Source organism: Schistocerca nitens, chromosome 4, assembly GCF_023898315.1.
Source record: "Schistocerca nitens isolate TAMUIC-IGC-003100 chromosome 4, iqSchNite1.1, whole genome shotgun sequence".
Classification (NCBI taxonomy): domain Eukaryota; kingdom Metazoa; phylum Arthropoda; class Insecta; order Orthoptera; family Acrididae; genus Schistocerca; species Schistocerca nitens.
Window position 1 is genome coordinate 657,352,210 of NC_064617.1, and position 24,743 is coordinate 657,376,952.

At 41.5% G+C, this 24,743-nt stretch overlaps 1 protein-coding gene across 1 annotated transcript in view; it reads left to right on the forward strand.

Annotated features, from left to right (window-relative positions):
- LOC126251597 (uncharacterized) overlaps positions 1–24,743 on the forward strand; it is a 112,282-nt gene that overhangs the window by 37,043 nt on the left and 50,496 nt on the right. The window contains exon 3 of the mRNA XM_049952131.1: positions 11,630–11,925. Within this exon, the coding sequence (XP_049808088.1) occupies positions 11,630–11,925 (296 nt within the window). The remainder of the gene's footprint in view (positions 1–11,629; positions 11,926–24,743) is intronic.

Here is a 24,743-nt window from a genome sequence, read left to right on the forward strand (position 1 = left end):
ATGGAGTCTAGCAAATAAAAAACGACTACATCGAGATCCGGAAGCCAAGTCTCGCACTCTAGTGTTCTAACGAAAAACCCTGCCCTCAGCACTAACCGGACAGAATACCTACAGACTATTGGATGAAGATAAATATCGCATATATGATTACAGTGGTGCAGAATATCCTTGCTCTCACCCCATTTTCTGACGAAAATACGCACGGGACGACGTTTTGTTATATTTTTAAACTTCTAGTATGTGAGGAATATCGCTGTGGCGTCCAAATGCACTGTTTTGATTCGCTCTGTATACATAAGCGTCTCTACCTCTACCTCGACATCTTGCAGACCATCTCAGTAGTTATGCTTCGAAAGACTTCCTCGACACTTTTCCAAAATTCTTCATTTATCTTGCACCGTCACTGGGCGACACCTGACTTCATTATTTCCAGTTAAACACGTTTTCTTATGTAAGCTTGATTGTGCCGATTACTGCATTCTCTTTATTAGTAGTTGTGCAATACATTTTGCAAGAACTACTCCAACGTTCAACATCACTTGTAGGATTAATAAAAAAAGCTGTGTATAAATCTCACAACAGTCATTGTAGAATCTGTTCTGTCTTTGCATTCTGACGGTTAATGCATCATACAAAGAGTAATGCTTGTGTTCAAATTCTACAAGGGATCATTGTCACCAGTTGCAGCTTCAACTATTATCAGCATATTATCAGGGAGCTAGTATTTTCCAATGCAACACTTCAGTGGAAATATTCTGTACTGTGGAGATTTTACTCTCCATAAGTTACGAATACTACTTACACGGGAACTGTGCTAGACTCTCAAGACATTTCACAATTTAATTACGGTTACAGTCGGGCAACGTTCCTTTAAGTGAACACTTTCCTTTTACAAATGTAATTCAGGGTTCTTGATGCATATTTCATAGCGAAGTTTAATGGCCATGGAAAACTGTATGCTGTTGAAGTTTATATCAAGAAATTTTAGTTTATGTCAGAGTTTATAGATGACGACTGTCTTTAAGAACACTCTGGGGAAGCAGTACGTATTTTATGAGTATAATTATAATGACTGCACCAAAGAGCAAATAACAGGAAAATAATTAAGAAAAACGTTTGAGAACTCTCTTGTGTTTTATAGCGTTAACAAAAGTTCCCAATTTTATCACCAGTTTTATGTCAGTCTTAAAACATTAGACATCTTTTTAATTATTTATCACATTCTGCCTTATTTCTGCAGTTTATATCTTTGTCAAGTGTTAGTTTATCCCCGTCTCTCTCTCCACTTCCCCCTCCTGTGTTATCTTGTATCAAATGTTTTTGTGATGTGCAACTCTTGAGAACGAAGTCGTTGAGGGCAGAGGCTACACCGGGTTGGAGATTATTGGGCACTACCTTAAGAAAATCTCGGCGTGTTTAAAATTATTTATTATATGATATGCTCTTGCCATTAAATGATACAAATCAATGAACTAAACTGACGGAATACTCAGCTGAATTTATTGCAGTAATTAGTTACTGTAGAATCTCTTTCAGCCGGTGCTACAGTACTCGCAGTCTTCTCTCTGTCGATGCTCTACCTTTCTACTTGGATAAGACGTAGGAACTGTGTACTTAAAAAAATTAAATAACTTGCAGTTTTTGGAACTGCTGTATCGGTCTGCACATTTTACCTCACACTTAGCAGAAGTAATCAACGTCTGATCGTGCGGTTGTCTGCTCAGCTCGGTAATATTACTTTAACTAACTAACTGTATACACAAAATAAATTACACATTGTTTTCTTAACATATCCGCTATTAATCGAAATTACCGGGCTATACTTATTTCTACTGCTTGCGCTACTTAATGCGAGCCAAGCGCTTGGGCACCACGTGTCTCCCTCTAACTGCTAAATGACGACTCATTAATATACACGGCGACGCACTTCAGGCACACTACCTCAAACATATTTATGGAGGGTAAATGTATCGAGGTGAAGGTTTTGCTAAGCTATGGCAAACAAGATGTACGCTAGTAACTTACAAAGTTTATAGCTGCCTGATCATGGCAGTGACTTTGACTTTTGATTGCAAATGGATTTATATCATTTTATGTGGTAATAAAAAGAATAATCCAAGGGAATCTGAACGGCGCAACGTGTGTGGAACTTGCTCAAAGAGTAACAAGGTAATAAAGCCTCAATGTACTAGCCCATAAAGCTCTGCCCTACTGCACCCACGTACCTCAGATGAGTTAATGACAGTTTGGTGGAATAACACCTGTGCACAAATGGAATTTGTTGGCATTTTAGCTGAGGTCAATACACTTCAGGTAGTTTTTTACTGTCACATTTGTTGGCTTCGCCAACTCTCAATCAACTGTCACATTACAAGCTTAGACCTCGTCTGAAGATGGGCAAACCAACCTGAAACTGGTAAAGAGAAAAGAAATTATCAAAAACAGTGACTGGTTAAAATTTTTTCGATCTTTCAGCGTATATTGAAAATAGTTCCTAGTAGAACGTATCGTAGACCACAGCACGCTTTACTACACTGCAAGACAGCGAGCTACTTCTTAGTACACCTCTATGCTACCTGCCCAAAACCGAGCAAGCAAAAGTCACAGGCTCCACAAAAAAAAATGTTCAAGTAGTAGTAGTAGTAGTAGTAGTAGTAGTAGTAGTAGCTTTATTCATCCGTAGATCTCTTTTACAAGGATACAAGACACGTCAAAGTATTTACAAATTTAGATAAATTTAAAACAAGCTAATTCGTATACACATATATTTACAGACTTCGAGTTAGACACAATCATTAGATTTACTCCTAGTATACAGTACTTTTTTTTTTACAAATAATTTATTAAATAATGTAATGCCACATTGTTCACTCATATCTCACTATCAGTCACTGCACACACTATACACACATTGTTTCATAACATTTCACTCACTACACACACACACACACACACACACACACACACACACACACACTGGTGGTCTCTGGCCGTTTTCTTCCCATTTGCTATCCTGAAAAACTAAGTCAGCATCCCTTCATAATGAGTGAGATGTTGAGCTCAGAAAGAGGAAGAGGTGTTAGCATTGTGCTATGCATAGCTTGGGGGTAAGTATTTCAAGAAAGGAAAAAAAAAAGAAGGAAAAAAAACATAAAGTGGAGGTGTAATGTGGAATGCAGGATATTTTATAATCATTTTTGTTATTATTACTTTGTACAACATTTTTATCAAACCCCTATTCTGTTTTAGATAAGTAGTCCCTCAATGTATAAAATGTATTGCATAACAGGTACTTTTTAGCTGCCTTTTTAAATAAGTGTATTTTTGCAATTTCTTTATTCTCTTTTGGTAATTTATTGTACAGTTTTATTCCTTGGTAGAAAATGCCGTTCAAATGTGTGTGAATTCCTAAGGGACCAAACTGCTGAAGTCATCGGTCCCTAGACTTACACAATACTTAAACTAACTTATGCTAAGAACAACACAAACACCAATGCCTGAGGGAGGACTCGACCTCCGGCAGGAAGGGCCGCGCAGCCCGGGACATGGTGCCTCAAACCGCGCGGCCACTCAGCGCGGCCACGCTCCGCAGAAATATCTTTCCTCAGAAGGGCAGCGCCGCACAAGTGTTCCAAATAGCCCCAGGAGTGGTTCCTGTGCTTACCTGTGCGCTTGAAGCCCCTCATTCTGTGCTCTGCTGTTGTAGGATGGATGATATACTCGTGAACATATCCAGACTTTCACAGTTTATACGACAGTTGAGCAAGTTAACACATTTTTGCTTGTGGAGGAAATCGCCAAATTGTTAAGAGCAGCGGTTCGGTAGCGTACGGAGAGAGATTCTGATCACGCCAGCACTCAAGATCTGCCTTCGCAAACAATATAAAAATATTCATGGAAATGGCAATGTGATGACTAAAATACGTCAACGGTAAATAACAGTAAGGCATGAGAGAAATACAACTAATATTTTAGCAGTGGTAATGCACAAGGTGCAGGCCACTACTGAGACATTTTAGCGGTGGTAATACACTACGCAACGCACTGAGTAGCTTGGCTGTGCGAGTTGGATAAAAGAGAAGAATGTTTTCGAATATTGAGCCTCACTGCATTTAATGCTTTCCAAATTTCGCTCTGTGAACGTCTTTGAGGCAACGTCTTTTAAAATCGGTTTCAGTTCTCCGAATAATGTCTACATAAGCTGCAAAAAGCGATTCGATGTTTAGACGCTAGATTTTGTTTACATATGTCGCCTAATTTACAAACCGTCTTTGTAAGATACACTGCTGGTCAATTGGAAATCCGACCTTGCTGAGAGAAGTGGATAAACAACAACCTTCGTCCGTCTGTGTAATGCGGACTTCAGTTGGCCTAATCGATTAAGTTGTCCCTGTTTTAATAATGGGACTCTAAATAATTACAGAGACAGTTCCAAGTATATGCCTTCGCAGTTATTGGAAGACATCGAATAGAACATAAGGCAATTCATGTGGTGACAAAATGATGGATGAATAAAACGTTCTCGGTTTTCCAGCCGCGTCAATTCGAATAAAATGCTCGAGCTTTCGATGGCCATCTCCGCCATCGTCGTCAGGAGTTCACTGACTGCCGGGGATGGATGCCAAGTCCAATGGAAACATACGCAATTACAGATCACCGTAACAGAAGATATCATTGTTGGACCTGTTGTTCAGGAAACGCGAAATGGTCTGCACGGTGATCAGACTGAAAACCGCTAGACTTTTATCTGTAGAGAAAAGTAAAACAAGAAGTATACAAACAAACATCGACCACAGCTGAAACGATGAAATTCCGTATATCTGAGCTTCATAAGGGTAGTTGGAACTGAACACGCATGATTGTCTGCCTGTGTCCAAGGTATACATTTTGAGCACTTGGTATAACAGTCATAATAAGAAACGCTCGAACCATGACTTAAGTTTCGTTTTTGCTATCATGTTGCAGTATTAGACAGATATTTATGGGGCATCTTTTCTTGAAATCGGGTTACATGTTTCCGAGTCTGTTACTATTCCATCAAATTTTACACATATTATGTCCCTGGAGTCCTCCAAAGGCTCTATCCAGTACCACAGAAAAAGTATGTAGTTTGTCTCACTATAATTTCTCTTTAGTCCAAAATTGCTGCTAGTATCGCTGTTCTTACAAAATTTTGTGTCCAGGTTGCTACCTGAATAGAGGAAAAGAATTTGACACGGCTACATCTTAGATGACAATATAGCACAAGCCTGAATTAACGACGCCTGTGATGGAAGCGGGTTGCACAGAAATTGTGTCACTACAAGTGATTAGTGGCTCCTTCAAGATTCTGCATATTTTTTCGATATAGGACTATGTGCTCTGATAACGCTGCTGTGTGGACTCCTGGGAGAGACTAATTGTTACTAATCTGTACCAGTATCTTTATGATACTCTTTTGCGTTTTCTTTACTCTCCTTCCTTTTACGCCAAATTTCCCCACCAGTGTGGATTATTAATTTTGTGTTGTCAGAAGAGACCCTGGAATGATTGATCTGTATAATGTTTTGAATGTATCTTCCGTTTCTACAAGATTTAAAGATCATTAGGGCCGTGTGCATCTTGCCTTGAATTTTATATAAGGAAAATGAGACTTTAGTTATATTAGTGAGGCAAATAACAATATGACCTGATATTCACAATAAATGGTAATTACGAAGGTAAACAATCATAACGTAACAGAAGAATGCGAGTTCATTGTAATTTTACTCTAAAGAAACATACAGTTTATTTAATTTGTGTTAGCTGCAAACGGTTGTCAGTCCTGTTATGACATGTACTTATATTTATCGTACTTTCCTTAATAGTATCTGATAAATGCAATTTACCTATCTATACTTGCATTAAAGTAATTATAATGAAGTATATATTCCGTAGAAGACGGCTAATAAACATTTTGTGAACTCTATGAGACTTCAAACTAAAATTCAGTTTCTCATATTGACATGTACTCTTTGGCTCCCCATTACTTTCATAGTCATCCATTATAGTTTTACTCAAAATATATCAAAAACTAAACTAAACAACGCTGGAAACAATGCAGTCAACAACTCTGTTAATCACACTAAAATAGACCTCACTCACAGAAAACTTTAAGATCATGTAAGACTTTTAAATGTCACTTTCATTTATTTTTTCTAGACTTTTTAAACCAAATTTTCAGTTAACAAGAAAAAGCAAATGTCCCAGACAAATGTCCTCGTACATGGTAGTCAGAAGTAGACTGAAAAGCTTGTAGAGGTTTTGCACGATAGGTAGTACGGAGAAATAATTGTTTAGAAAAGAAATTCGATACGTCATGCCGTTTCCGAGTTATTTACCATAGAAGTTAGTCAGTCAGGCTGTCGCGCGCATATCCAAGACGCCCGCCAGAGACGATGACCTGTAACGTTCACTTGGTTTCCTAACACCGAACAGCATAGCGATATAGATATAGAACATAGGACGGTAGCAAGGATCTACCATGAGCCTACGGCTCAGCAGTCTCGTGCGCTATCATTTACGCCGTGAGAACAACTGACACTAATTGTATTGACGGACGGCTTGAACGTGTGCGTGCAACGACCTGATTGGCTAACTTCGAAGCTAATTACCGCGGAAACGGCGCAACGTAACGAATATTTTTCTTAGCAATTATTCCTCAGCACAAGCTACCCTGCAACATCCTTACAAGCTTTCCAGGTTGTTTCTGATCACACTTTATAAGACAAAATTTTAATGCCGAGCTTTCGTATCAATCAGTTGCAAAACGATTGGGATTCACGGTATCCAGTTTTATGGCGCTATACGATAAGCCTGTTGATCCGAAAAAAAGCGTGTGGGGCCTGAAGACGGCAAAATGAAGTGCCGAAACAGGCTGCGTTCGAAATAAAACAAAATAACCTAAAGTATATCGCAGCTGGTAAAGTTTATTGAATTGAAAAGTAAGTACCAGCCGATGTCCCCTGGCAATAATGGAACCGAGAGAGACGTAAGGGAGGACCGTCGTATTGCTCACCGAGCATCTCGTAAGACCTTCACATTTGTGTCTACCATCCGAGAACAAGTAATGTACTCCCTCCAACATTCACTGCCGTTCCACACCATTGGTTGCAGCATAGCAGCAACTGGTCTAGGGAATTACTGTACCCTCCCGTTAATATCACAACACAAACAGCTTCATTTGGTGAGTTTATGTGACCAGAAATACTGCTGACGAATGGCTGCGTATTGTATTCAGCAATGAATCGCAGTTCTACACTACCCCCGGTGACCATCTTCGGTGAGTGGCCTAGGGAGAACTCATTCTGCAAACGTTTTGTAGAGACACAGCATTTTTAGTTCATGGTGTGGGAAGTCTTTGGATATGGTTTCAAGTCACGGATGGTACTGATTGACGGAACTTCACTGGCCCAAAGGCACATATCCGACATCCACCGTCCTCATGCATTAATTCTCACGCGACAATATCTTGATGCCATTTTTCACCAGGAAAGCGCTCGTCGACACAAGGAAAGTGCCTCTACGAATTGGCTGTGTGATATTTGGTACGTCCATGCCCAGCAAGACTCTCAGATTTGTTCCCGACAGAACACATGTGGGACCACTTCGGACGTCAACTCCGCCACACCGAAGCAGGCCAGAGGGAGAAAACGGGGGTATGAAACGTCATTCCGGCCAGTTGGTTCATACTGTCGAGCTCTTTTTAAATTTGACTCAATACTGTAATTATTGAAATAACATCACATACCTTCTCAAAGAGGGTTTTTCCCCTCCGGCTATGGGCGTTTCCGTTTTTTGTCAGGCCGAGTAATTTTCCATAATAAATACAAAATATATTTCAAAAAATTGATTTACATGTTTCAGTTAAAATTACAGTTGAAACAATTCCGTACTTGTGTAAGGAATTTGTGACATGTTGTAGTGTTACCATTTCATGATTATACAGCTCTCTGCTGCAGCGTAGAATGTGAAAATATTTCTTGTCATGTAGCAACTGTCAAGCTCTGTACCTCAGTTTCTATCACCGGTATACGTTTTATTCTAAAATGGAGACATGTTATTACCTGACATTGTCAGAAGGAGAGCGATCTCTGTATCAAAGCTTCCAAAATAGTTTTACTGCCCAGATGGTGTCTGATACATATTCTGATAGCTAGTTTGAACAGAATTATATTCCTATCATCAGATCATCGGATACGTGAATTGTAAAGCTCCTGCGTGTCGCACATTCACATTGCCATGTGGCCAGTGAAAACATGGAGGTTAACTCACAAAAGACGCTCCTATGGAGGATTAAGTATACTAAGATAAAATCCATAACTGTATCTGCAAGGCAATTACGCGTCAAATAGATCAAATAAAGTAAATACTGTCGGATGTTTGTATGTTGATAACCGGTCAATAAGGCAAAAAGAATAGATACCTTTCCATCGGAATTTCAAAAATCACAAGCACAAGTGCCAAAAAAAAATGCTGTTATTCACGCTGGAGTGTGGAATGTATGAGTCAGGCGATATACCATGTGACTTTCGGAAAAACATCATCCACACACTTCCGAAGACTGCAGGAACCGATAAGTGCGAGAAATATTGCAAAGTCAGTTTAACAGCTCACGCATCCAAGCTACTGACAAGAATAATATACAGTAACATGGAAAAGAATGTTGAGGATGTGTTATATGACGATCAGTTTGGCTTTAAGAAAGGTTAAGACACCAGAGAGGCAATTCTGACGATGTGATGATGATGGAAGCAAGACTAAAGAAAAATCAAGACACGTTCATGGGATTTGTCGACCTGGAAAATGCGTTCAACAATGTCGAATGATGCAAGATGTTCGAAATTTTGAGAAATTTTTGGTAAGCTATATTGAAGGACGGTTAATATTCAATATGTACTACAACGAGAAGGGACAATAAGAGACGGAGATCAAGAAAGAAGTGCTCGGATTAGAAAGTATGTAAGACAGGGATGTAGTCTTTCGCCTCTACTGTTCAACCTACGCATCGAAGAAGCAATGACGGAAATAAAAGAAAGGTCCAAGAGTGGTATTAAAATTTAAAGTATATCAATGAGAAGATTCGCTGATGACGTTGCTATCCTCAGTGAAAGTGAAGGGATCTGCTGAATGAAATGAACAGTGTAATGAGTAAATCGAAGAAAGACAAAAGTAATGAGAAGCAGCAGAAATGAGAACAGTGAGAAACTTAACATCAGGGTTGGTGATCAGGAAGTAGGTGAAGTTAAGGAATTCTATTACCGAGGCAGCGTAATAACCCATGAGAGACGGAGCTAGGAGGACATAAAAATCAGACTAGCGCAGGCAAAGAAGGCGTTCAAGGCGAAGAGAAGCCTGCAAGCATCAAACGTAAGTCTTAATTTGAGGAATATATTTCTGAGAATGTATGTTTTCAGCACAGCATTTTATGGTACTGCGACATGGAGTGTGGGAAAATCGGAACAGAAGAGAATCGAAGGGTTTGATATGTGATTCTGCAGAAGAATGTTAAAAAAAGGTATACTGATAAGGAAAGAGCATGTTCTCTGTAGAGTCGGGGAGGAGAGGAATGGGTGCAAAACACTGACGAGAAAAATGGACAGGATGATAGGGGATGCTTAAGGCACCAGGGAATAACGTCTGTGGTACTTCGGGGAGCTGTAGAGGGTAAAAACTGAGGAAGACAGAGATTGGAATACATCATCCAGGAAATAACTGAGAACGTACACTATGTGATCAAAACTATCCGGACACCCCCACAAAACATACATTTTTCATATTAGGTACATTGTGCTGCCACCTACTGCCAGGTACTCCATATCAGCGACCTCAGTAGACATTAGACATCGTGGGAGAGAAGAAAGGGGCGCTCGGCGTAACTCACGGACTTCGAATGTGGTCAGGTGATTGGGTGTCACTTGTGTCATACGTCTATACGCGAGATTTCAACACTTCTAAACATCCCTAGGCCCACTGTTACCGATGTGATACTGAAGTGGAAACGTAAAGGGACACGTACAGCGCAAAAGCGTACAGGCCGACCGCGTCTGTCGACTGACAGAGACCACCGACAGTTGAAGAGGATGGTAATGCGTAATAGGCAGATATCTATCCAGCCCATCACACAGGAATTCCCAACTGCATCAGTATCCACTGCAAGTACTATGACAGTTAGGTGGGAGGTGAGGAAACTTGGATTTCACGGTCCAGCGGCTGCCCATAAGCCACACATCACGCCGGTAAATGACAAACGGTGCCTCGCTTGGTGTAAGGAGCGTAAACATTGGACGATTGAACAGTGGAAAAACGTTGTGGGGATCCGATGGCAGAGTGTGGGTATGGCGAATGCCCGGTGAACGTCATCTACCAGTGTGTGTAGTGCCAACAGTAAAATTCGGAGGCTGTTGTGTTATGGTTTGGTTCTGTTTTTCTTGGAGGAGGCTTGCACTCCTTGTTGTTTTACGTGGCACTGTCACAGCACAGGCCTACATTGATGTTTTACGCACCTTCTTGCTTCCCACTGTTGAAGAGCAATTCGGGGATGGCGATTGCATCTTGCATCGTTCAAGACAATAGAGCACCTTTTCGTAATGCACGGCCTGTGGCGGAGTGGTTACATGACAGTAACATCGATGTAACGGACTGGCCTGCGCAGAGTCCTGACCTGAATCCTGTTTAACACCTTTGGGATGTTTTGGAACGCCGACTTCGTGCGAGGGCTCACCGACCGACATCGATACCTTTCCTCAGTGCAGTACTCCGTGAAGAATGGGCTGCAATTCTCCAAGAAACCTTCCAGCACCTGATTGAACGTATGCCTGCGAGATCGGAAGCGCCGCGCTGGATTAGCCGAGAGGTCTGAGGCGCTGCAGTCATGGACTGTGCGGCTGGTCCTGGTGGAGGTTCGAGTCCTCCCTCGATCATGGGTGTGTGTGTGTTTGTCCTTAGGATAATTTAGGTTAAGTAGTGTGTAAGCTTAGGGACTGCTGACCTTAGCAGTTCAGTCCCATAAGATTTCACACACATTTGAACATTTTTAGATCGAAAGCTTTCACCAATGCTAAGGTTGGGCCAACACCATACTGAATTCCAGCATTACCTATGGTGCGCGCCACGAACCTGTAAGTCATTTTCAGATATGTGTCTGGATACTTTTTATCACGTAGTGTAGGTTGTAAGTGTTACTCTGAGATGCAGAAGTTGTCATAGGAGAGGAATTAGTGGAACACATTTGACAGCACTGAGTGTGCTCTATCTTATGTATGTGACAACTCTTCCCCTTGCTGATGAAGTTATGCCTTTCATTTTAGTGTACTTAGGGCTGCATGTTAGTTTACCTTCATGTTTTAAGTGGCCACGTGGAAATGTGCGACACGTAGGGCTTTTTAATTCACTTATCCGATGATCTGAAACTAGGAATCAGGATTTGTATCAACTTCTGAAGTTTGCTAAAAAAGGAATAATCTGTGTTCCGACATAAGACTTCCTTTCCAATTTTTGAACAAGTAATCGGGATTGGACGACAAGTTACTCATTTGAACTTCTCAGTCCTTGCCTAGTGCGCGACAGGAGAGGTGATCTGTCGTTGTTTAATGGCACCTGGACGACGCAGCGACGAGATTTCGGACGAGGAGGCGCAGGCAGAGATCGAGGACGACGACGAAGACGCAGAGGAGCCGGCAGGAGCTTGGGCGACGGTGACGGAAGTGGACGCGAAGCCGACGTCGGCGTCGGAGCGGCTCTCCTTCCTGTCGGGGGCGGCGGCGCGCGTGGCCAAGGTGTGGCACGCCGCCGCGTCCGGCAAGCGGCTGCCGCGCTTCCGCGACGCCCGCACGCACAAGATAGCTAAGGCGGCGCGGCCGCCGGACACCGCCAGGGAGCTCGACCGCGAGCGCGACCACGACCACGGTGAGCTGCCGCACCATACTACCTGCTACTTTTCTTTTGTGCGAAGCAATGGCTAGTGCCACTTTAGTCCATTTTAATCAACGTTAACTGAAGCCTACTAGACACACAATATACAGGGGACCGAAAAAATTTGGAAATACCGTAAGAAATACATGCTTGAAAATAAACGCAGACGCTAGCTAAGCCTGCATGTTTCGCTGTTGTATTTGACTAGGAAAGGCACCTGTGCTATGTCCGCAGTACGTTGCAAGCGTGAGTCGTGATCGGAACGGTGTTCCATGTAGCTGTGAGACCATTATGTTGGAGCCAAGTGAATTCGAACGTGGGAAGATTGTTGGTGCTCCTATAGTGGGTACTTCCACGACCAATGCAGCCGAATCGAAGATTTATATCGCATACGAGTAAAGCGAAACAACGTCACCTGTTAAGTCACAAGGCGAACGAAAGTGTGTGATGACGGACGGTCTTTGAAGAGGACTGTAACGGAGAATAAGAGGATGACAGATGCAAAAGTCACTGCAGGACTGAATGTTGTAGTCGCGAAACTTGTCAACACCTAATCAGTCAAAGCGAGGTCCGTAACTTGGGAATTTCAGAACTAGCTCGAATTACAAAACCCCTCATCAGTGGATTGGCTAAATGGTTCAAATGGCTGTGAGCACTATGGGACTTAACTTCTGAGGTCAACAGTCCCCTAGAACTTAGAACTACTTAAACCTAACTAACCTAAGGACATCACACAAATCCATGCCCGAGGCAGGTTTCGAACCTGCGACCGTAGCAGTCGCGCGGTTCCAGACTGTAACGCCTAGAACCGCTCGGCCACCCCGGCCGGCCATCAGTGGATTATGTAACTATAATGGCTGATCTGGTCCATCCCACGATACAATGACCGTTCCCCAACAGTGATGCTGTGTTCCGAGACGACAGAGCTCCTGTTCACACAGCTCGTGTCGTCTAGGACTGATTTTGTGAGAACGATGATGAATTGTTGCATCTCCCCCTGGCCACCATAGTCACCACATCGCAATGTAGTTACCTTATTTTTGTCCGACTCCTGCAACTTGGTCCCTTTGTAGGGGATGCTGGGCGGTTAAGCAAGCGATAGGCAGCTAGTTTACTAATATCCAGTTTTTTCAATTATCTTTCGGAGACTATGGTATCACAAAAGCTAAAAGTACCGAAAATGGCAAGATATTCTAAAAATTACAAGCTTCATTTGCCAGAGGATACACTGATCAAAGGTATCCAGATACCCCTATGTAATGCAGAAGTGACCACTAGATGTCACAAGAGGCAGACACGACAGTATAAAAGAAGGCAGGAGGTATTATGTTCTCTGTAGAGAGTAGTAACAGCAGAATGGTTACGTGTATAAAAATGTGACATTGTCTGTGACAAGTGCATATGCGACAAAGCCACAAGCAACAAGCTCCTCTAAATTCGTGGATCGATTTAAACCAAACCTGGTACACATACTACTAACTGTTGCTGTGGTCTTCAGTCCTGAGACTGGTTTGATGCAGCTCTCCATGCTACTCTATCCTGTGCAAGCTTCTTCATCTCCCAGTACCTACTGCAACCTACATCCTTCTGAATCTGCTTGGTGTATTCATCTCTTGCTCTCCCTCTACGATTTTTACCCTCTACGCTGCCCTCCAGTACTAAATTGGTGATCCCTTGATGCCTCAGAACATCTCCTACCAACCGATCCCTTCTTCTAGTCAAGTTGTGCCATAAACTTCTCTTCTCCCCAATCCTATTCAACACCTCCTCATTAGTTATGTGATCTACCCATCTAATCTTCAGCATTCTTCTGTAGCACCACATTCCGAAAGCTTCTATTCTATTCTTGTCTAAACTATTCATCGTCCATGTATCACTTCCATACATGGCTACACTCCATACAAATACTTTCAGAAACGACTTCCTGACACTTAAATCTATACTCGATGTTAACAAATTTCTCTTCTTCAGAAACGCTTTCCTTCCCATTGCCAGTCTACATTTTATTTCCTCTCTACTTCGACCATCATCAGTTATTTTGCTCCCCAAATAGCAAAACTCCTTTACTACTTTAAGTGTCTCATTTCCTAATCTAATACCCTCAGCATCACCAGACTTAATTCGACTACATTGCATTATCCTCGTTTTGCTTTTGTTGATGTTCATCCTATATCCTCCTTTCAAGACACTATCCATTCCGTTCAACCGCTCTTCCAAGTCCTTTGCTGTCTCTGACAGAAATACAATGTCATCGGCGAACCTCAAAGTTTTTATTTCTTCTCCATGGATTTTAATACCTACTCCGAATTTTTCTTTTGTTTCCTTCACTGCTTGCTCAATATAAAGATTGAATAACATCGGGGAGAGGCTACAACCCTGTCTCACTCCCTTCTCAACCACTGCTTCCCTTTCATGCCCCTCAACTCTTATAACTGCCATTTGGTTTCTATAAAAATTGTAAATAGGCTTTCTCTCCCTGTATTTTACCCCTGCCACGTTCAGAATTTGAAAGATTGTATTCCAGTCAACATTGTCCAAAGCTTTCTCTATGTCTACAAATGCTAGAAACGTAGGTTTGCCTTTATTTAATCTAGCTTCTAAGATAAGTCGTAGGGTCAGTATTGCCTCACGTGTTCCAATATTTCTACGAAATCCAAACTGATCTTCCCCTAGGTCGGCTTCTACTAGTTTTTCCATTCGTCTGTAAAGAATTCGCATTAGTATTTTACAGCTGTGACTTATTAAACTGATAGTTCGGTAATTTTCACATCTGTAAACACCTGCTTTCTTTGGGACTCCTGCCGTCAGGGTTCAGAGGTCATCCTCAGTTCGTACAGGCGGTTGGCGGAATTGGTGAAGGCGGAAAGCCTCGTTCGCGGGGTGGAATCAGAGCAAACTATTTGTAGTATCGTTCCCAGAAACGATCGCGCTCCTCTGGTTTTGAGCCGAGTGGAAGGCTTAAACCAGAGGCTCAGACGATTCTGCGGAGATCTGGGGAAAAATTTCTCGACCTCCGCTATCGGGTGGAGAAACGTAGGGTCCCCCTGAATAGGTCAGGCGTGCACTACACGCCGGAAGCGGCTGCAAGGGTAGCGGAGTACGTGTGGAGTGCACATGGTTTTTTTTAGGTTAGATAATTCCCTCCCTAGGCCCGACAAGACGCCTCCTGAGATGCGGCAAGGTAGGAGTAGGCAAAATGCAACAGGGAATAACAATATTAATGTGCTAATAGTAAACTGCAGGAGCGTCTATAGAAAGGTCCCAGAACTGCTCTCATTAATAAATGGTCACAACGCCCATATAGTACTAGGGACAAAAAGTTGGCTCAAACGAGACGTAAACAGTAATGAAATCTTAAACTCAGATTGGAATGTATACCGCAGAGACAGGCTGGACAGTGAAGGGGGAGGCGTGTTTATAGCGATAAGAAGTGCAATAGTATGGAAGGAAATTGACGGAGATCAGAAATGTGAAATAATTTGGGTGAAGGTCACGGTTAAAGCAGGCTCAGACATGGTAATTGGATGTCTCTATAGGCCCCCTGGCTCAGCAACTGTTGTGGCTGAGCACCTGAAGGATAATTTGGAAAATATTTCGAGTAGATTTCCCCACCATGTTATAGTTCTGGGTGGAGATTTTAATTTGCCGGATATAGACTGGGAGACTCAAACGTTCATAACGGGTGGTAGGGACAAAGAATCAAGTGAAATTTTTTAAAGTGCTTTATCTGAAAACTACCTTGAGCAGTTAAACAGAGAACCGACTCGTGGCGATAACATATTAGACCTTCTGGTGACAAACAGACCCTGCCGGCCGAAGTGGCCGTGCGGTTAAAGGCGCTGCAGTCTGGAACCGCAAGACCGCTACGGTCGCAGGTTCGAATCCTGCCTCGGGCATGGATGTTTGTGATGTCCTTAGGTTAGTTAGGTTTAACTCGTTCTAAGTTCTAGGGGACTAATGACCTCAGCAGTTGAGTCCCATAGTGCTCAGAGCCATTTTGACAAACAGACCCGAACTATTTGAAACAGTTAACGCAGAACAGGGAATCAGCGATCATAAAGCGGTTACTGCATCGATGATTTCAGCCGTAAATAGAAATATTAAAAAAGGTAGGAAGATTTTTCTGTTTAGCAAAAGTGACAAAAAGCAGATTTCCGAATACCTGCCGACTCAACACAAAAGTTTTGTCTCAAGTACAGATAGTGTTGAGGATCAGTGGACAAAGTTCAAAACCATCGTACAATATGCGTTAGATGAGTATGTGCCAAGCAAGATCGTAAGAGGTGGAAAAGAGCCACCGTGGTACAACAACCGAGTTAGAAAACTGCTGAGGAAGCAAAGGGAACTTCACAGCCAACATAAACATAGCCAAAGCCTTGCAGACAAACAAAAATTATGCGAAGCGAAATGTAGTGTGAGGAGGGCTATGCGAGAGGCGTTCAATGAATTCGAAAGTAAAGTTTTGTGTACTGACTTGGCAGAAAATCTAAGAAATTTTGGTCTTATGTCAAAGCGGTAGGTGGATCAAAACAAAATGTTCAGACACTCTGTGACCAAAATGGTACTGAAGCAGAGGATGACAGACTAATGGCCGAAATACTGAATGTCTTTTTCCAAAGCTGTTTCACAGGGAAAGACTGCACTGTAGTTCCTTCTCTAGATTGTCGCACAGATGACGAAGTGGTAGATATCGAAATAGACGACAGAGGGATAGAGAAACAATTAAAATCGCTCAAAAGAGGAAAGGCCGCTGGATCTGATGGGATATCAGTTCGATTTTACACAGAGTACGCGAAGGAACTTCCCCCCTTCTTGCAGACGTGTACCGTAGGTCTCTAGAAGAGCGTAGCGTTCCAAAGGATTGAAAAAGGGTCACAGGTCATCCCCGTTTTCAAGAAGGGACGTCGAACAGATGTGCAGAACTATAGACCTATATCTCTAACGTCGATCAGTTGTAGAATTTTGGAACACGTATTATGTTCGAGTATAATGACTTTTCTGGAGACTAGAAATCTGCTCTGTAGGAATCAGCATGGGTTTCGAAAAAGACGGTCGTGTGAAACCCAGCTCGCGCTATTCGTCCACGAGACTCAGAGGGCCATAGACGCGGGTTCACAGGTAGATGCCGTGTTTCTTGACTTCCACAAGGCGTTCGATACAGTTCCCCACAGTCGTTTAATGAACAAAGTAAGAGCATATGGACTTTCAGACCAATTGTGTGATTGGATTGAAGAGTTCCTAGATAACACAACGCAGCATGTCATTCTCAATGGAGAGAAGTCATCCGAAGTAAGAGTGATTTCAGGTGTGCCGCAGGGGAGTGTCATAGGACCGTTGCTATTCACAATATACATAAATGACCTTGTGGATGACATCGGAAGTTCACTGAGGCTTTTTGCAGATGATGCTGTGGTGTATCGAGAGGTTGTAACAATGGAAAATTGTACTGTATTGCAGGAGGATCTGCAGCGAATTGACGCATGGTGCAAGAAATGGCAATTCAATCTCAATGTAGACAAGTGTAATGTGCTGCGAATACATAGAAAGATAGATCCCTTATCATTTAGCTACAAAATAGTAGGTAAGCAACTGGAAGCAGTTAATTCCATAAATTATCTGGGAGTACGCACTAGGAGTGGTTTAAAATGGAATGATCAAATGAAGTTGATCGTGGGTAAAGCAAATGCCAGACTGATATTCATTGGAAGAATGCTAAGGAAATATAATCCGAAAACAAAGGAAGTAGGTTACAGTACGCTTGTTCGCCCACTGCTTGAATACTGCTAGCAGTGTGGGATCCGTACCAGATAGGGTTGATAGGAGAGATAGAGAAGATCCAACGGAGAGCAGCGCGCTTCGTTACAGGATCATTTAGTAATCGCGAAAGCGTTACGGAGATTATAGATAAACTCCAGTGGAAGACTCTGCAGGAGAGACGCTCAGTAGCTCGGTATGGGCTTTTGTTAAAGTTTCGAGACCATACCTTCACCGAAGAGTCAAGCAGTATATTGCTCCTTCCTACGTATATCTCGCGAAGAGACCATGAGGATAAAATCAGAGAGATTAGAGCCCACACAGAAGCATACCGACAATCCTTCTTTCCACGAACAATACGAGACTGGAATAGAAGGGAGAACCGATAGAGGTACTCAGGGTACCCTCCGCCACACACTGTCAGGTGGCTTGCGAAGTATGGTTGTAGATGTAGATGTAGAATGGCACAACCAACTGTAACACTGGATATGTTTACACAGCTAACTGGTTCAGAGAAAGAGGGCGACAAGGGGGGGGGAGGAGGTTATCTGATAGCTTACTACAATAGGCTGTGCTTTAACATTTGTTAACACCCAGTACTAAATTCAAAATTTTTGTTAAAGTGTGCCAACACTGTTGCAACAAATATGCATGTAACGAAAAGTCAATTTCAGAAGAGGAAAGAGCCACAGGTCATGTGTGTAGGGTGGTGTCTCATAAGCTGTGTATTTATACACTTGTCACATACCATATAACTAATTATTCCTGTAATACATCTAAAAATGCCTACAATATTATATTTATCTACTACCAAGAAGATTGTCAGACCATTACATTAACCAGAACTTATTAAAAGTGGGCTGTGGTTTCTATAGGAAAGGAACAGTTGACTTATTATCAGAACAATAGGCTTATAAAAGTTGTACTAGCACACAGTGAATGTGTCTAAGGTCAAAAGCAAATCTGGGATGGATATAGGATGGGGATGGGGTGGGGGTGGGGGAGGCTCAGTGTCGGCTAGGATTGGTAACAGTGACAAACAAGGAATTGATGATATGAGAAGGACAAAAGAGGCACAAATTGGGGAGGTTTAAAAACAGAAGGTATACTGAAGGAACATACCAAAAATCACAACTAAAATCATGCTTCACCTAACAAGGGCTGATTGGTCTTATTTGGTGGGTATACTCCTTAGGTCTGACAATTTCCATCTAGTTTGTCCTACACAGAACTTGTTAGAATGCTACCAATTAATTCCAACATTTCAAACCCAAAATTAACAAAAATGTTTAAAAAGCAGTATTAAAACTAAATTGCTGGAAATATACATCAAGAAATAAATATTTCATAAAAAGAAATCTTAAAGCGGAAGGGAAACCACAGGTCACTTCGTTGATGGGGGGAGGGTAGCGTGTTATCAGAAAGTTATTATTTATTAAATAAAATGTTTGCAAAACTTTCCAGAAAACGCTCACATTTTAATTCTTTTTCTTCATTCAATATTAGGTGGTATTATTTTTTTGAAGCACAACAGATTTCAATCTCTTCTAAGATGTTCATTAAGTGGCCTGTCTCAATTCTCTGTGCTAATTTCATACTGTCAAAAATGTTGCCTACACAATGCTATTAATGTCTTAAATGCGTAGCAAGGGCGGACTGGTTTGGTTGGTGAGAATGCTCCTGAAACGTAAGTGATATATTAACCCTTGATATTTCTAGGTCTTAGAAATTTTGTAGTCTTTTTCCTCTTTAGCTGTAAATGAAAGATTTATGCTGATCAGTCAGAACGTTATGATCACCTACCTAACAGCTGGTATATCTACCTTTGGTATGGTTAACAGCTCTAACGCATTGTGGTATGGAAGCAATGAAGCCTTGGTAGGTCGCTGGAGGAAGTTGCCATCACATCTGCACACACAACTCACCCAATTCCCACAAATTCTGGGAAGGAGTCGATGAATTCTGACGCCAAGTTCAGTAACATCCCAGATATGTTGAATTGGATTCAGATCTAGCGAACTGGAGCGCCAGCACATCAACTGGAATTCATCACTGTGTTCCCCAAACCACTCCCCTCCCCACCCCTCCCCGCCACTCCTGGTCTTGTGACATGGCACATTACCTCGTTGAAAATGCCGCTGCCATCGGGAAACGTGATCACCATGAAGGGGTGCAGATGGTCTGCAACCAGTGTGCGATACTCCTTGGCCATTGTGCTACCTTGCACAAGATCCACTGGATCCATGGATGCCCATGTGAATGTCTCACAGAGCATAATGGAACCATCGCCATCTTGTCTCCATCCAGTAGTACAGGTGTCAAGGAGCTTTCCCCGATATGATGATGGATTCTTGCCCACCCCCTGGCGTAGTGAAATAGGTCTCAGGATTCATCAGTCTATCCAATACTCTGTCACTTGCCAAAGTCCAATGCCGAGGGTCACATCCCCATTTCAGTCGTATTTGTCGATGTCTGGAGAAAATATTGGCATATGCATGGGCTGTCGACTATGGAGGCCCATTGTTAGGAGTGTTCGGTGCACTGTGTGTTCAGACACATTTATACTCTGCCCAGCATTAAAGTCTGATGTTAGTTTAATCACAGTTTGCCATCTGTCCTATTTTACGTCTGCCTAGCCTTTGACGTCCGACGCCTGTAATTAGCTGTGGCTACCAAACCCTTTGATGTCTACACATGGTTTGACCACATGTTGAAGATACTCATCACAGTGCTCCTTGAACACCCAACAAGTGGTGTGGTTTCTGAAATGCTTGTTCCAAACCTCTGGCCCACACTAACTGCCCTCAGTCAAACTGGGATATATTGCGTGCCTTCAGGATTCTACACAGGAACAATATGCTCACTGATATTATATGCATCGTGCGTATGTCTGACTAGCAGTCATTCCTTACCTGCCTGAATGGGTTATATGGATAGTAGGCCAGTTTTGTGTATGTTCCAGGTGATCAATGTATATGAGCATTATTGAAGAAATAAAATACATCCTCAATATCTTTGTCATTCCTGTCAATCAATATAAGAGTGTCATTTACGTATGTTCTGCAAAGTAAAATATTTTCTATATGTGCTGTTCTATTACTATCTTACTTCCTATGTGATCCACGAAAATGTTGGACAGCATTACTGCAACGTCACTGCCCATTGCTAGGCATCTGGATGAACGTAACATTTAACAGATTCACAACATTCTGTAGGCAACAATTCCAACAGTATGAAATTACCACAGAAAACTGAGAAAGGACACTTAATGAACACGTTAGAAGATATTGAAATTTGCTGGGGTCTGAAGCAATAACCTGATCCAATTTTGAATGAACATAAAGAATTGAAATGTAAGCGTTTCATTTAAAATTATGCAAACATTTCATTTCAGAAATAATGACCTTCTGATAAAATTCTACCCTCCCCCCCCCCCATCCCCCTATCCCCGTTGTTGTTCCTACAGGCTTCCCAACTCATTTTTAAAAATCCATGATTAAACGTATATGCTGACTATATTCATGGTAATACATGTTTCATACACCTTCAGATACATTTTTGGGATACTTAGCATACAGTATGTAGCAATTTTATAAATAAATTATTGATGAACCCTACTCTACCAAAGAGATTTGTAGTTTCCCTTCTGTTTTAAGATTTGTTTTTATGAAATATTTTTTACTTGGCGTATATTTCCTGCAACTTAATTTTAACACTGTTTATTAAATATTTTTGTTAATGTTGGTTTCGAAATGTTAGAATTAATTGTTAGCGTTATAACAAATTCTGTGTACAACAGACTACATGGAAATTATCAGACCTAAGGAGTATACTCACCAAGTAAATCGATCAGCCCTTGTCAGGTGTAGCATGATTTTACTTGTGATTTTTGGTATGATCCTTCAGCATGCCTTTTTTAAAACCTTCACAATTTGTATCTCTTTTGTCCTTCACATCTTATCAATTCCTTGTCTGTCTCTGTTACCCATCCTAGCCTACACCCTCTACCCTGCTCCCTCCCCATCCTATATCCATCCCAGATTTGCTTTTGACCTTAACCACATTTACTGTGTGCTAGAAAAACTTTTATAAGCCTATTGTTCTGATAATAAGTAAACTGCTGCTTCCCTCCCCCCTTCCTATAGAAACCACAGCCCACTTTTAATAATTTCTGGTTAATGTAATGGGCTAACAATCTTCTTGTGAGAACATAAATATTGCAGGCACTTTCAGATGTATTACAGGAATAATTATTTATACAGTATGTGGCAAGTGTATAAATACACAGTTTATGAGACACCACTCTATATATGTGACCTATGTTTCTTTCCTCTTCTGAAATTGTTTATTTTTTTTTTATAATAAATTTTTCTTTCCACGTATATTGGTTGCAACAGTGTTGGCATACTTTTGCAAAAATTTTGAATTTAGTACTTGGTGTTAACAAATGTTAAAGCACAGCATATTATAGTAAACTATCAGATAACCCCGCCCCCCCCTCCATCCTCTTATTTCTCCTAACCAGTTAGCTGTGTTATAGTTGGTTGTGCCCTTACTGTATGTTGTGGTTGCTACAACAGATCAAAAAAATGATATTTATCTTAGTGCTGCCATATGTGTGAAACCTGGTCTTATTTATTGTATTACTGTTTTGTTGACCCACTGCCCTCACTGTAGGTTGTTAATGAGCAACATAATGAGTGCCTTCTGTATGTCACTTATATATGTCTTCGTACCCCTACATTTCCTGGCCCCTTGTCCTTGACCCCACCTGCCCCGTGCCACCCCCACACCCCACCCCCACCCCCAGCCCACATCGCTTTATGTTTTAACACATTTCGTTTTCCTTGACAAGCTGGGTCACAGCACCTCTCAATCCCAGCCTCCCCCCCCCCCCCCCATATTTGTATTATAAGATGTATCTAAATTTTCTGTACATAAATGGCCTAATTGTATAGTAACCTTTATATAAAATCTCTAGCCCCCTCATATTCATATTTTATTTATGAGACAAGACTGTAGAGGTATTAATATGAAGGGCTTATTTCAATAGTGGTACAAGTCCATTTTTGTTAATTTAGAGATACAGAGACGTAGAGTTAAATGATCGATGAAAAATCTGCAGTCGAGATACTAGAAATATTCAAGCATATGAGGATGAACCTTTCTTTCTGTTTGTTTGGATCATTAATTTCAAAAGCATTATAGGCAGAAAAGTGGAGGTAATGGACTTGTACTACTATTGTAATAAGCCCTTCATATGATGTTTTATTATATATTTTTTGGCATTTGTTTAGATATGCATAACTTTATAATATTCCTGTTTGACACTGTTAACGCAACACGTTTTGCAATAGCTGCTTGACTACGTCGTTAAAATAACGGTGTGATACAAAATCCATTCATTGTATATACGAATATTGCTTTGTTCTGACAACGCTGTTTGACACACCACTCTTTACAAACTTTTTTGATTGATATTATTAAAAAAACACAAGTTCTCTCACGTTCACTTATACGTGACACATAACCTTAAGCAAGGTTCACTCGTTGTTTTCTAATGCCCCTTTTATTTATTTGGCACTGTATGTATTGTAAAGCTTTCCTTCACCACACATTTGTTTTTATGATTATGCTTTGTTGATGCCGCTTACTAAGTAAGTTTTTCATGAAAGCACTTCACTGTTTACGTCGTTGTTAAGTAGATGTAGTCCAAAATATTCCAGAAACCTCACATGTGAGATGCATACATTATATCGATGTTACAGCTACAAACACGCCGTTATGATCTTCTTCCACGATTCATAGCAAATTGATTTTCATCTTTGGTGTTAATTTTTTTTACATGTCTGCTACGTTTTTCTTCAGTTTAAAATGTATGTTCTTCTGGTGTGCGCCTCCTACATACTAGTATCTTTTGGAGATTATTTACTGTAACACAAGCTATGTTTTTCTACCTCCATCGTACTTGTTCATTTGAAAGTTGTAGTGGGAAGCTAGTTACGCTTTTTAAACAATTTCTGCTTTATTTAAAGCCATAATTTTTATTTTGTCAGTGTTGCGATCTGCACACTTTATAGGTTTTGTCTGTGGATGAGGCTTCGGCTTGACGACGGCCTGCTGTTAGAAAGCGGTAGTACTGAGCATAAAAATAAACAGCTGATCGTAATCTATAATAAAGTTTCACAATTATTTGACAGCTGTGAAGCCTCTCCTTTTCATAGGGATAATATTAAAGGATATGACATGAATGATCATTCGAAGCAAAGGAGGCTAACAAATGTGGGCTTCAGAATGCATACGTTAAGAGCTACGACACTGTCAAACAAATCATTTCTTCTGCAACCTAGAAGGTGAAGTGGTCATAGCACTTAAGGTATTTATTTTAGAGCACATATTTACTGACTTCTTTGCTTCGTATTTTCGGTCCCGTCATAACATTTCTCCTGGGACACACTGTATTATGCTTCTGATGTTTTCGACAGCTGCGATGATCACTTCATTTTTGAGTCTACGAAGGAAAATATTGAGCTAGTCTGCACAAAAATTTATTTTTTCATGACGTGTACACTGAAGAGCCAGAGAAACTTGTGCATCTGCCTAATACCGTGTAGGGCCCGCGCAAGCACGTAGAAGTGCCGCATCACGACGAGGCATGGACTCGACTAATGTCTGAAGTAGTGCTGGATGGAAATGACACAGTGAATCCTGCAGGGCTGTCCATAACTCCGTAAGAGTGCGAGGGGGGGGGGGAGATCTCTTCTGAAAAGCACATTGCAAGACATTCCAGATATGCTCAATAATGTTCATGTCCGGCGAGTTTGGTGGCTAGCGGAAGCGTTTAAACTCAGAAGATTCTTCTGGAGGAACTCTATAGCAATTCTGTACGTGTAGAATGTCGCATTGTCCTGATGGAATTGCCCAAGTGCGTCGGAATGCACAATGGACATGAATGGGTACAGGTGATCAGACGGGATGTCAACGTACATATCACCTGACAGAGTCATATCTAGACGTATCAGTGGTCCCATACCACTCCAACTGCACACGCTCCACAC